Source organism: Astyanax mexicanus, chromosome 8 (assembly GCF_023375975.1).
Source record: "Astyanax mexicanus isolate ESR-SI-001 chromosome 8, AstMex3_surface, whole genome shotgun sequence".
NCBI lineage: Eukaryota > Metazoa > Chordata > Actinopteri > Characiformes > Acestrorhamphidae > Astyanax > Astyanax mexicanus.
In genome coordinates this window covers 4776154-4791195 of record NC_064415.1, presented here as the reverse complement: position 1 = coordinate 4791195, position 15042 = coordinate 4776154, and the positions used below count along the sequence as shown (strand labels likewise).

Genomic DNA, 15042 nt, shown 5'->3' with positions numbered 1-15042 from the left:
TTAATCTGGCACTGAGGCTGAACACTGGTCAATGTGCTCATGGCAAGGCATTGTGAATTACGAGAGTTGGAGTGAGGTCTGATAGTGAGTTCAGATGGATGGTACATTACATTTATGGCATTATCGCCCACAGTGGACAGTGCAGTGCAGTGCAGTGCAGTGGGTGGTAATGATGGTGACCGGCGGTGTCTGGTTAGAACTGTCCATTTAAACACACAACTTGGCTCTAGTCAAAATCCCCTAATGCATATGCTGCAGGTCCTACCGACGACACACGGTTTATTAGTGTAAAGCATCAGCTGAGAGAAAACCAGAACCCATTAACTGAGTTTAATTAAATTATGATTTATGTTTAATTTTATAGCGTTTTAAATGATGATACACACCATCCACAGCACACACACACACACACACACACACACACACACTCAGGAGCCTTCAGAAGCCTCTGCGTTTGCATACATCCTTCCGAATAAATTATGCAAATGAGAAGTCCAGATAATTTCAATTCAAGATATGCATGAAAATCACCAACCGGCGTCCTGTTAGCTAACACTCCCATCTCTACTCCTCTATCTGATACTGATAACTGATAACCATCTGTTCAATTTACATCTCTCTCTCTCCCTCTATCAACCATCTCTCCCTCTTGCTCTTTCTATATCCATCTCTCTAGCAAACTCTCTCTCTATCCATCTCTCTCTCTAACCATCGCTATCTCTATTTCACTCTATCCATCCCTCTTGCTCTTTCTCTGCATCTCTCTCTCTATTACTCTTTAGCACTCTATTACCCCTCTCTCTACCCATTCCCCTCTCTTTCTATTCATATCTCTTTCTCTCTTTCTATCCTTCCCCATCTCTCTTTCTATTCACATCTTTTTCTCTCCCTGTCCATTCTTCTCTCTTTCTATGCAAATCTCTATTCATTTCCCTCTCTTTCTATCCATCTCTCTCTTTCTCTCTATTATTCTCTCTCCATCTCTCTCTCTCTATCCATTGCTTTCTCTATTTCTCTCCATCCATCCCTCTTGCTCTTTCACTGCATCTCTCTCTATTACTCTCTATCACTCTGTTACCCCTCTCTCCCTTTCTTCCTGTCTATCTCTCTCTATCCACCGCTCTCTCTCATTCTATCCATATCTCTCTCTATTACACTATCCATCCCTCTTTTTCTTTCAATCCCTCTCTCTATCCATTCCCCTCTCTTTCTATTCATATCTCTTTCTCTCTTTCTATCCATCCCCTTCTCTCTTTCTATGCAAATCTCTATTCATTTCTCTCTCTTTCTATCCATCTCTCTCTTTCCATCTCTTTCACTCTCTCTAGTATTCTCTCTCTCTCTCTCTCTATTATTCTCTCTCTATCCCTCCATCTCTCACCGTTTTGATTGACAGTTGTTTTTGGCACGTTGCCACGGCCAACAGCCTATTGAATCATTGACACACACACAACAGCTTAGTGTCACTTAATGACAATCTTACACACACACACACACACACACACACACACACACAGGGTTGAGTGGCATTACAATATTCTGTTATTCTATGGTGTTTTAATAAGTCAGTGATGCATCATGACATGATAAAAACTGAAGATGCACCAAAATTAAAGTTTTCCCAAGTTCCAAGTTTCCAGGTTTCATGGTTAGCAAATAAAACTTTTTTTCACAAACATCAAAAGTATTGTTTTACTGCCATTTTTTACTGGAAAATGTTGGTTGCAGAGTAATATTAAGTGCATTTCTAATAATAATAACAATGCAATTTAAACCAACAATAACAATTGCTTTTTAAACCAGCAGCAAAAATAAATATTATCAAATAAAACAACAACATGACTACAGCACACTGAGCTTCACTAGCTCCGTCACCTTAAACAAATGTTTTATGGAAGATATACTGGTCTAAACATTTTTGCTATAAACTATATTATTAACAGAGATGTATTTTACACACACCTGCTAACTCCCTTTATCTGGAGAAAAATAAAAATGAGCAGAAATTTCCAATCTCTCTCCACTAAAACCACAATTAATGAAAATATAAAGTTTAAAACATATAACTACTTCCCCTGTTCTGCTACAGCACTAATCTATATTTCCCACGTCTCCTTTCACTTTCAGATCAATCAATAAACCTGTTTACCCCCCTATCAGAGCACGACTACAGAAAACACAGAGCACAGAATAAAGATGTAAATTAAACTTCTCACACGTTATAAAAGCATGTAGAGCAGAAGCAGCAGGACTTCACACTCACTCTTAAATAACTACGCCTTCTAGAACCGAGCACAACTCAGCAGCAGAAAGTTTCAGGTGCGATTTTAGTGATTTTACTTTTTTTTAAAAGAATGTTTAATATAGTTTTGACAGTAGGTTATGTGTTGATTTTCTGATATCAAAAGATCGAAATTCATTAACTTTTATTTCAAACTGTAAAATTCACATTCTGCAAACCTGTTCCAGCAATTTTATGTAAATATAAAAAATACATAACTGTATAGAGTGTAAAGAATGTAAAGAATGTACAGAGTGTAAAGAATGTAAAGAGTGTAAAGAATGTGAAGAATGTAAAGAATGTAAAGAATGTGAAGAATGTAAAGAATGTGAAGAATGTAAAGAATGTAAAGAATGTAAAGAGTGTAAAGAGTGTAAAGAATGTGAAGAATGTAAAGAATGTGAAGAATGTGAAGAATGTAAAGAATGTGAAGAATGTAAAGAGTGTAAAGAGTGTAAAGAGTGTAAAAAATGTGAAGACTGCAAAGAATGTAAACAGTGTAAAGCGTGTAAAGAGTGCAAAGAATGTACAGAGTGTAAAGAGTGTAAAGAATGTGAAGAATGTAAAGAATGTGAAGAATGTAAAGAATGTGAAGAATGTAAACAGTGTAAAGTGTAAAGAATGTGAAGAGTGTAAAGAATGTAAACAGTGTAAAGAATGTGAAGAATGTAAAGAATGTAAACAGAGTAAAGAGTGTAAAGAATGTGAAGAATGTAAAGAGTGTAAAGAGTGTAAAGAATGTGAAGAATGTGAAGAATGTAAAGAATGTAAAGAGTGTAAAGAGTGTAAAGAATGTGAAGAATGTGAAGAATGTAAAGAATGTAAACAGTGTAAAGAGTGTGAAGGGGGCGCCGAGTGGTCCAGCGGTCTAAGGCGCTGCCACTATGAGCAGGAGGTCGCCGGTTCGAACCCCAGCTCATGCAGCTTTGCCATCAAGCTGCCGGCGTCAGAGGGAGCAAAATTGGCCCTGCTCCCTCTGGGTGGGTAGATGGCGCTCTCTCCCCACATCACTCCTACGGGGATGTCTGCAGCACAGGGCGTCTGTGAGCTGATGTACTGGAGCCGAGCCGCTGTGCTTTCCTCCAAGCGCGCTGGCTGCTCGGCAATGTTGCATCAGCAGCAGCTCGAAAAGAAGCGGTGGCTGACTTCACATGTATCGGAGGAAGCATGTGCTAGTCTTCACCCTCCTGGTGTGTTGAGGTATCACTAGTGATAGGGGGAGTCCTAATGAATGGGTTGGGTAATTGGCCGTGTAAATTGGGGAGAAAATGGGAAAAAATTAGAAATAAAATTATAAAAAAAAAAAAAAGAGTGTGAAGAATGTGAAGAATGTAAAGAATGTAAAGAGTATAAAGAGTGTAAAGAATGTAAAGAGTGTAAAGAGTGTAAAGAATGTAAAGAGTGTAAAGAATGTAAAGAGTGTAAAGAATGTACAGAGTGTAAAGAGTGTAAAGAATGTACAGAGTGTAGAGTGTAAAGAGTGTAAAGAGTGTAAAGAATGTAAAGAGTGTAAAGAATGTGAAGAATGTAAAGAATGTGAAGAATGTAAATAATGTGAAGAATGTAAAGAATGTAAAGAGTGTAAAGAGTGTAAAGAATGTGAAGAATGTAAAGAATGTGAAGAATGTAAAGAATCTGAAGAATGTAAAGAATGTGAAGAATGTAAAGAATGTAAAGAGTGTAAAGAGTGTAAAGAATGTGAAGAATGTGAAGAATGTGAAGAATGTAAAGAATGTGAAGAATGTGAAGAATGTAAAGAATGTGAAGAATGTAAAGAGTGTAAAGAGTGTAAAAAATGTGAAGACTGCAAAGAATGTAAACAGTGTAAAGCGTGTAAAGAGTGCAAAGAATGTACAGAGTGTAAAGAGTGTAAAGAGTGTAAAGAATGTAAAGAATGTGAAGAATGTAAAGAATGTGAAGAATGTAAAGAGTATAAAGAGTGTAAAGAGTGTGAAGAATGTAAACAGCGTAAAGAGTGTAAAAAATGTGAACAAAGTAAAGAATCTAAACAGTGTAAAGAGTGTAAAGAATATGAAGAATGTAAAGAATGTAAAGAGTGTGAAGAATGTAAAGAATGTAAACAGTGTAGAGTGTAAAGAATGTGAAGAGTGTAAAGAATGTGAAGAATGTGAAGAATGTAAAGAATGTAAACAGAGTAAAGAGTGTAAAGAATGTGAAGAATGTAAAGAGTGTAAAGAGTGTAAAGAATGTGAAGAATGTGAAGAATGTAAAGAATGTAAACAGTGTAAAGAGTGTGAAGAATGTGAAGAATGTAAAGAATGTAAAGAGTATAAAGAGTGTAAAGAATGTAAAGAATGTGAAGAATGTGAAGAATGTAAAGAATGTAAAGAGTGTAAAGAGTGTAAAGAGTGTAAAGAATGTGAAGAATGTAAAGAATGTAAACAGTGTAAAGAATGTGAAGAATGTGAAGAATGTAAAGAATGTAAACAGTGTAAAGAGTGTAAAGAGTGTAAAGAATGTGAAGAATGTAAAGAATGTAAACAGTGTAAAGAATGTGAAGAATGTGAAGAATGTAAAGAATGTAAACAGTGTAAAGAGTGTAAAGTGCTCTGCTGGAAGAGCAGGTTTTGTTTAGGAAGACTGCAGTGTAATCTGTGAATGTTCTAACGCAATTACCTGTAATTTTACTTTTGCAAAAATCTAAATAACCTTTCAACAGAAAGGATGTGTTAATAAAAAAGTATAGTAAAGTTTTACAGCAAAAAAATCTAAAGTAGGAAAGTGTAAAATCTCTATTATAAGCATTTGTATAACTTTATATATCTGAAACTGCTATTTTTTGTGGAGCAAGAATCCCCTATATAAAGTGTGAATGTTCTGCAGTAAAGATCTTATACGTTCAGTACTGAGTGTTTCTGTACAGTGCGGGACAGTGAGTGTGTTTTAAAGTGAGGTGTGTAGAGTGTGTAAAGAGTGTAAATTGTGTGTAAAGTGTGTAAAGTGTGTAAAGTGCTCTGGTGGAAGGGCAGGTTTTGTTTGGGAGGACTGCAGTGTTGCAGGCTGGAGAGACGGCGTGTCATCATGACAGAAAGAGGAAGAAAAGAGTGAAAGAATGATGGAAGGAGTGGTTTCTCTCCACTTACATCACTCAGACCAGCTTCCAGAATCTTCACCCCACTCGCCTTCTCCAACTGCCCCTTCTGCTCCACTGCACAGAGAGAGAGAGAGAGAGAGAATCAGTATGTGTGCCCTGGGTTATAGAGTAAGTGGAGGTAATGTTTATGCATCACCTCTGTTCCCAGACCTGTATTTTAAATTTTAACCAAAAACTTCCACTAAAATATATCAATAACTGTATACTGTCTAAAAAAATCAATCTTCATTTCCAAGATATTAATAATAAAAAGAAAACTACAACTACAATGACTCACTAGATCACATGACCCTGCACATGGCAACATCCAGGAAGTAATCTGTGTAATTATCCTCACCTGTGTCCCCCTGTATATATACCCCCTCAGTTCACTCTCTCCCTGCCGAGTATTGTTTGGTTTATCATGATTTATCCTGTTTATCTGTTTTTGGTCTATTTTTTTTCCATGTACCTCGACTCTGCCTTTTGTCTGCCCTTCGTTGCTGTGTTTTCGGCATTGACCCTTTTCTGTATGACCACTCTTTGCATCACCCCTTTGTTTAATAAATCGTTTTTTATGAATTCTCACTTGTTCAACAACTTGTTCACACAACAATTTCATAATCATTGTTCTAAAAATCAGGTCAGAACAAATTCTACAGAACATAAAACACATATATTTTGACTGGTCCCAGCAGGTATACACATTCCACTGTAATAATTCAATTTTACAAATTTTATTAGCAATCAATGCAGAAATTCAGATCATTACACAGTGTTCACTTATGTTTTCTAGCCTGCACTGTGTGTGATTACGGGTATCAACACTTCTTTCAGAGCAGAGTGTGTGTTAGTTACTCTCTTCACACCAATCTTTCAAGTCTCAGACAGAATCAAAAGACAAAAGAGAAAATAATAAAACACTGAAAAATCAGAACCTAAAAAACATCTAATCTCTAATGTAGGGAGTCCTATTCTATTGGCAGTACTGTTCTACACAGACTGGACAAGCTGAGTATACGAATTTGCACAAGTGGCTTCCATAATGTTGCTAAGTGGATGCTAGCTATGGTATCCCAGGTGGTTTCGTTTATGCTGTTTAGTAATCGCTCATTGGTAGCTACAAGGTTGTTGCTAGGTAGCTGCTATGGAGTTGGTAAGCGGTCGTTATGTGGTTGCTATGGTGCTGTGAGTTGGTTGCGATGGTGTTCCTAGGTTGATGCTAGATGGATGCTGCAGTGTGGAACGGTGACTGCTAAGATATTTTAGGAGTTTTTGATAATGTTGATTAGTGATGTTGATGGTGTCTTAAGTGCTTAAGTGGTTGCTCTGGTGTGGCCAAGGTGGCTGCTGTGGTAACCCATGTTGAATTGCATTTTTTTCCGGGAAGTTCTATTCTATTAGCAGTAGATTTATACACAAACCAGACAAGCTGAGTGTGGGCAAGTGGCTTCCATAACATTGCTGAGTAGTTGCTAGGTGGTTGCTATGGCATCCAATATGCTTTCCATTATGCTGACAAGTAGTTGCTCAATTGCTGCTGCTAGGTTGTTGCTAGGTTCCTAAAGTAGCTAGCTGCTATGGTGTTGCTAAATGGTCATTAAGTGGTTGCTAGGTGGCTGCTATGGCGCTGCTAGTTGGTTGCAGTGGTGTTCCTAGGTTGACGCTACATTGATGCTACAGTGTGGAACGGTGACTGCTAAGATATTTCAGAAAGTTTTGATTATGATGTTGATTAGTGTCTGCTAGGTTGTCACTAAGAGGTTTTAGGCAGTTGTGATTGTATTGCAGGTGGATACTATGGCGTCTTAGCTGGTTGCTCTGGTGTGGCCAAGATGGTTGCTGTGGTAGGCCTTGTTGAATTACATTTTTTTCCATTAAGTTGTCCGTTATGCTGTTAATTAGTTGCTCAATTGTAGCTACTAGGTTGTTGCTAGACAGTTGCGATGGTATCCCCGGTGGCTGCTATGGTGTGGGTCAGTGGTAATTAGGTTCTGATATGGTTCTGATGGTGTTCCTAAAGTGGCTGCTTTATGCTTTGCAGTATGGCTGCAAGGTGACTGCTAGGCTGTTGCTAGATGGTTGTGATGGTATGCTAGATGGATGCTACGGTGTCTTAGGTGGTTGCCATGGCGTGGTCAAGATGACTGCTGCTGAACTGCATAATAAGTAATAAGTATGGGGGCCAAAGATTTGTACCACATTCACTCCAATAGAAGAAAAGAAAAAAAAAAAAAATATATATATATATATATATATATATATATATATACACACACACACACGTATAAAAAGAAGAGAGAGGGAATGTGTTCTGTGTGTCAGATGAAAGAAAGAGAAAGACAGAAAGAGTATTAAAGAGAGAGAGAGAGAGAGAGAGAGAGAGGTATGAGGGTTAATGTTAATGAGGCGAGTGGAGGTGTCCAGTGTTGGTGTATCTGCTGGAGACGCTTTAATTAGGATTTTAATCTCTCCTTCCCTCTCTCCGTCTGCACTCCTTCACCGCTACAGTCCATATAATTAAATACAACAGCCCAGACCAATCATCCAGAGAGGACTCGCCACTAATCTCTCTCTCTTTCTCTCTCTCTCTCTTTCCATCTCTTTCTCTCTCTCTCTATCTGCATCTCTTTCTCGGTCCATCTCTCTCTCTCTCCAGCTCTCTCTCTCTTTAAAAGACCTTGGACGAGGTGAAGAACCTGCTTTACAAATAAAGAAAAAAAAAGTCTTATTATAAAATCAGCTTAATCTCTTGATTTACGATAAATAAATTAAATAAAGATAAAAATAAATGCATTGAATGAGAAGGTAATCAATCAGAAATCATGCTAATTCCAAAGGAATCGCTTACTTTTTCTAGCCTGCACTCTGGATGTGCACTCAATATGCTCAATTATAGACACGAACAGTAAAGGCCCAATCTAACTCTGCACAGGGCGTGTTGCAATGCTCATTGCTATCTTACACCCCGTCAACAGTTTGTTTTTATGCCTTCTGCCTGCGATGTTTAAATAGCAACAGTGCTTCTAAATACTGTGGTACAACGGAAAACACAGGTGCTCCACTGACTGATTAGAACCCTGACAACAGTCAATAGTCAGATGTTTATTGCTATCTTGACAGTAAATTGTCAACACAGGCACTTTCCCAACAATTGTACACCCCCCTCCCCGCTTGTTATGCACACATGGACACACAGCAGTGCACAAACCCAACTTTAACATCAATGATAAACGCATACAGGATGATGCGCTGTTAAAATAGCAATCCGCCAAAGTCATCAAAATCGTCAAAATCAGAGCATACCTGGGTCTTAAAGGGAATGATGAGCAAGTGACAAGCTGATTGGTTTAATTCATGTCACGCCCAAAATCAACCACACCCATGATTAATTAACAGAATTATTACATTATTTCTATTTTTTCTGGCCTTCACATTGAGCCCAATAAAGACATGAACAGTATTACTGTGTTTAATTAGTTTAATTAAATAAATCAATAAATGTGTTTGTCTATAATTGTGACTTAATATTGATCAGAACTTGTTTTATTATTATTAAATACAGATATGCAGGTGATTGTAAAGGCTTTGTGTACTGGAACAGCTGTGTGTGTGTGTGTGTGTGTGTGTGTTCTGTTGTTTATACAGGAGAGGTTTTAGAGACAGGGCTCCCAGAACACCTGGATCATCTGCAGCAGGGTAATTAGCTGATGGGTTGGAGCAGGTGTGAGTTAGAGCATGAAAACACTACCTATCTATCCATCCCCTGCAGGTGAAGACCTTTCCCACACAGCAGAGCTGATACACAGAATTAAATCCACAATCCAACGCAGTTATTACGCTGGTCCAGCGGTCTAAAGTGCTGCCACTATGATCTGGAGGTCGTTGGTTCGAAACCCAGTCATGTAGCATGCCATCAGCTGCCAGAGCCCTGAGAGAGCACAACTGGCACAGAGCGTCTGTGAGCTGATGTATCAGAACCGAGTTGCTGTGCTTTCCTCCGAGTGTTAGCGCTGTGATGCTACTCGGTAATGCTACACCATCAGCAGCAGTTCAAAAAGAGGTGGAGTCTGACTTCACATGCATCGAAGGAGGCGTGTGCTAGTCTACACCCTCTTGGTGTTGGGGGGCATCACTAGTGATAGGGGGAGTCCTAAAGAGTGGGTTGGGTAATTGGCCGTGTAAATTGGGGAGAAAATGGGAATAAATAAATACAATGAAAATGAAAAATTTTGATGATTCCTGAATAATAATCTTTGAAGAAACATCACTGCTATGCATTAAAATAGCATGGTGTGGGATGTATGAGCTGGACACAGGAGGAAAAGTGGTAAACTAACATAAATGGTCATTTTCTAAGCTGTGCATCTATTGATTTTATGAACATGGATATATGGAGTTTTTATTTTTACCATAAATAATTATGTATTTCTGATCAGTTAATTTCATTTAAACAGCAACTGTGATTCTCAACAGAAGTTCTGAACAGTTAATTAAGACATTTTAAGCAATATTTCAATAATTATAATAAAAAAATTGTTTTTAACAATTGTATGTTTCTTAAAAGTGCATTTAAATTTTCTCAGACTGAGATCAGTAAGGTTGTGTATATATAGTGTATGGTGTATAGTTTATATAGAGTGTATACAGTGTATATAGCGTGTATATAGTGTATATAGTGTATATAGTGTACATAGTGTATATAGTGAATATAGTGTATATAGTGTGTATGTACTGTATACTCAGACTGAGATTAGACTGGATATGAAGAGTGATTGTAAATGTTATTAGTAGGATTGTGTATATATGAGCAGTGGTATATATATATTGTGTATATATTGTGTATATATTGTGAATGTAGTGTACACTCAGACGTAGATCAGACTGCATATAAAAAGTGATTGTAAATGTTATATGTAGCGTTGTTTATATATGAGCAGTGGTATATGTAGTGTATATATGGTGTATATATTGTGTATGTAGTGTATGAAGTGTATACTCAGACGGAGATGAGACTGGTTATGAAGAGTGATTGTAAATGTTATTAGTAGGATTGTGTATATATGAGCAGTAGTATATGTAGTATACTTCGTGTATATAGTGTATGTAGTGTATACTCAGACGGAGATTAGACTGGATATGAAGAGTGATTGTAAATGTTATTAGTAGGATTGTGTATATATGAGCAGTGGTATATATATTGTGTATATATTGTGAATGTATCGTATACTCAGACGGAGATCAGACTGGATATGAAGAGTGATTGTAAATGTTATAAGTAGGGTTGTGTATATATGAGGAGTGGTGTATATAGTGTATATATTGTACATATATTGTGAATGTAGTGTATACTCAGACGGAGATCAGACTGGATATGAAGAGTGATTGTAAATGTTATTAGTAGGATTGTGTATATATGAGCAGTGGTGTATATATATAGTGTATATATTGTGTATATATTGTGAATGTTGTGTATACTCAGACTGAGATCAGACTGGATATGAAGAGTGATTGTAAATGTTATTAGTAGGATTGTGTATATATGAGCAGTGGTGTATATATATAGTGTATATATTGTGTATATATTGTGAATGTTGTGTATACTCAGACTGAGATCAGACTGGATATGAAGAGTGATTGTAAATGTTATTAGTAGGATTGTGTATATATGAGCAGTGGTGTATATATATTGTGTATATATTGTGTATATATTGTGAATGTTGTGTATACTCAGACGGAGATCAGACTGGATATGAAGAGTGATTGTAAATGTTATAAGTAGGGTTGTGTATATATGAGGAGTGATATATATAGTGTATATATTGTGTATATATTGTGAATGTAGTGTATACTAAGCCGTAGATCCGACTGGATATAAAAGTGATTGTAAATGTTATTAGTAGGATTGTGTATATATGAGCAGTGGTGTATATATATTGTGTATATATTGTGAATGTTGTGTATACTCAGACTGAGATCAGACTGGATATGAAGAGTGATTGTAAATGTTATTAGTAGGATTGTGTATATATGAGCAGTGGTGTATATATATATTGTGTATATATTGTGTATATATTGTGAATGTAGTGTATACTCAGACGGAGATCAGACTTGGATATGAAGAGTGATTGTAAATGTTATAAGTAGGGTTGTGTATATATGAGGAGTGGTATATATAGTGTATATATTGTGTATATATTGTGAATGTAGTGTATACTAGACGGAGATCAGACTTGGATATGAAGAGTGATTTTAAATGTTATGAGTAGGGATGTGTATATATGAGCAGTGGTATATATATGGTGTATATATTGTGTATATTTTGTGAATGTAGTGTATACTCAGACGTAGATCAGACTGGATATAAAAAGTGATTGTAAATGTTATTAGTAGGATTGTGTATATATGAGCAGTGGTGTGTATATATTGTGTATATATTGTGTATATATTGTGAATGTAGTGTATACTCAGACGGAGATCAGACTGGACGTGGACTGGAATTAGACGGGCGCCGGCTCCTCCACCGTGCCCTCCGAGCTGTCAGCACCCACTTTAAATGTAAATGAGAAACTGCAGACAGGAGCAGAGAGAGCTCAGCTCTCTCCAGAGAACGAGAGAGAGAGAGAGAGAGAGGAGAGAGAGTTCCATTGAACATGTCAGTGTGAGCTCCCTGATTTTTGTGTCGTTTTTTCTTTTAAAGTGAGAAAGATGATGAATTAATTTATAGAAACAGTGATATTAAGTCATACTAAGAACAAACGGAAACAAAACAAGACCAAAAACCTCCAAATCGGTAAAGTATTGAGGAAAATACCACCAGAAACAACAGGAGTGAAACTCTTCAGCACAACAGAGGTCAGGACTGAGATACACAGATATACAGAGAACTGGAATCATCTCAGAGTGAGAAACACACCAGCAGGTCTCAGAGACGATACAGAATAAGTGAGTTGGAGGAAATCAGTCATTATTTATTAATTATTTAATATTTTATTTATATTTATATAGAGTTTTATAACAAGCTAACTGCTAAAGCTAATATGGCAGTTAGAATTTGAAATTTGAAAAAAGCTCCTCCAACTGCTCCAGCCTCAACATTCTATCAGCCCAGCAGTCAACATGATCCAGCCAGAGGAAGCACCAGCACCCACTGAACACTGCACTGAGGAGAGAGAGCACTCACCTTGCAGCTCACATCACTCCTGTCCCGTTATTTACCCTCCTGAGGTCAAGAGCGAGACGGCCAGGAAACAATTTAAACACAAACTGCTGAGAGAGAAGCCAGAGAGTCTGTTCTCAGACCTGTATAAGACAGGGGAGACCAGCAACCTCATATTCTATACAGATAGCCCAGAATCATGGCACAAGGCTTTAACATCGTACTACACATCTGTTAAAAAAGAGGGCATCTGTAACGGGTGGAAACTGAAAATAAAAGACCCCTCTGATACAGAGACTGTCATGACCACCATCAATATCTACAAAAATGGAACACTCATGGTTCAGGGAAACCTGAGTGAATTTGAGAAATCATTCGGTCGTCTGAGAGAAGCAGCAGAGGAGGAAAGAGGCAGAGACAACATTCTGCAAGAGGAAAAGTCTGATTGTCCTCCTCAACACAATACCACAACCCAGTCTTCAGCCCAGACCTCATCCCAGTCCTCGGACCAGACCTCTGACCAGACCTCAGCCCAGGAGCAGAAGGACATTGGACAGAATCAGCTCACACCACTCCACACCTCCATTACTCTTTTAAAGGGACATTTTACACAACTGGAGGGAGAGATAGTCCAGCTTAGGGAAATGTTTCTCAAACAACAAACAAACATGAAATGGATTCAGGAAAAAGAGGACTTCAAAAAAGAACTGAGTGATCTGAGAGAACAACTGAGGATTCTTCAGGTGGAGAAAGAGGAGGACAGGAGCAGATACAGAAAGGAGATGGCTGAGCTGAGGGAAGAACTGAGACTGAGGGACAGTATAGTGGAGAGTCTAAAAGAACAGCTACTCTCACTCAAACAACCCCAGAGTCCTCCAACAACCAAGATCTCCAGACAGACCAACCCTAACAACCACCTCCAGCCTCCTTCCATAACCCCCACCAGCTCCCAACAACCTCCTGCCAACCAACCATCACAACCAGAGCAGTACACAACCATGGATGAAGGAAGAAATGCAGAGCAAATAGAAATTGCACTACTAATTGACTCAAATGGAAAATTCATTGATGAGAAAAAACTCTTCCCAAGACACAGAGTGGCTAAAATATGGTGCCCATCTACCCAGAAAGCACTGGAGCTTCTCACAGAAGCAAATCTGGGGTCACCATCCCACATTATCATCCACACGGGTACAAATGACCTCAGAACCCAACAAGAAAAAGTTTCCATGTCTCTGAAAGCGGTGATGGAGAAAGCCAGCAATACTTTCCCAAGTTCAAAGATTATTATCTCCACCTTGCTGCCCCGAAAGGATTTCCACCCATATACCATCCAAAAAATCAATGCCAGTATTTCCAGAGACTGCGCCCTCCACCCAAACATCCACCTCGCTCATCATCCAACACTCAACACTGACTGCCTCCACGACCATGTCCACCTTCTCAAAAGGGCAGTTCCTGAGTTCGCCAGAAAGTTAAAGGACATTGCTCTGTCCCGAAATGTCACCGCTTACCAAAGAACCACTGGACATACACCTAAACCCAGAGATCGAGCTCCTACACGAACCACCAACCTGAGACCCCAACACCGAGCCCCACACTACCCAGCACTACCCAACATGCAGAGGAGTCCTCAGGAAAACCCTTTTCCAGCACCAGCATCAGATCACCTCACAGATACCCAGACTTCAATATTGCCACTGGGCCCAACATCAGCACCCCTGAACCCACAGACCAGGCCAGGAAATCTGACCTACGCTCAGGCCCTCAGCAGAACTAACCCTAATGCAGCAGAACTGAGAGACATAGGACAAATGCTCAACCACATCTGCTCACGTCTGATGGGACATGATTCATGGTGAGATACTAAATATTACCACAGAGATAAAAAAAAAAAAAAAAATGATTTCATAGTTTATACTATTAATATTGATATTTATATATGTATGTACCATAGAAACTTATATTAACAAATTAATAATTCATTTTTTTTTTTGTTTTTTTTTCTTTCTATATTTTGTTTTTTCCTTTCTCTCTTTTTGAGATTTAAATGACACATTATCATATATTATATGGCATCTTTCCGCATCTCCCTTTGGAATATTCAAGGTTTAAAATCCTCTTTATTTGATATGAAAAGTAGAAATCCCGATTTTGTAAATGAAATAAGAGATGTTGATATATTGATTCTACAGGAGACTTGGTATAGAGGAGATGGATCCACTGGTTGTCCCCGCGGATACAGAGAGTTAGTGGTCCCCTCCACCAAGTCTAAAGGAGTGGTTCAGGGTAGGGACTCAGGAGGGATGCTGATATGGTTTAAATCTGAACTCATCCACTCCATTCAAACTATGAAAAAAGGAACTAATCATTTATGGTTAAAGATTGATAAACAAATAATTTCAACCCCTCAAAATGTATTCCTCTGTGCTGTATACATCCCCCCAATAGAGTCACCATATTTTAATGAAGAAATATTTCCTATTCTAGAGGAAGAAATCAGTTCTT

General features: G+C 38.1%; 1 protein-coding gene across 2 annotated transcripts in view; it reads right to left on the bottom strand.

Moving 5' to 3' along the window:
* ptprn2 (protein tyrosine phosphatase receptor type N2) overlaps window positions 1–15042 on the bottom strand; it is a 365871-nt gene that overhangs the window by 146034 nt on the left and 204795 nt on the right. For both annotated transcript variants that reach the window (XM_049481944.1, XM_049481945.1), the window contains exon 13: window positions 5386–5450. In XM_049481944.1, the coding sequence (XP_049337901.1) occupies window positions 5386–5450 (65 nt within the window). The remainder of the gene's footprint in view (window positions 1–5385; window positions 5451–15042) is intronic.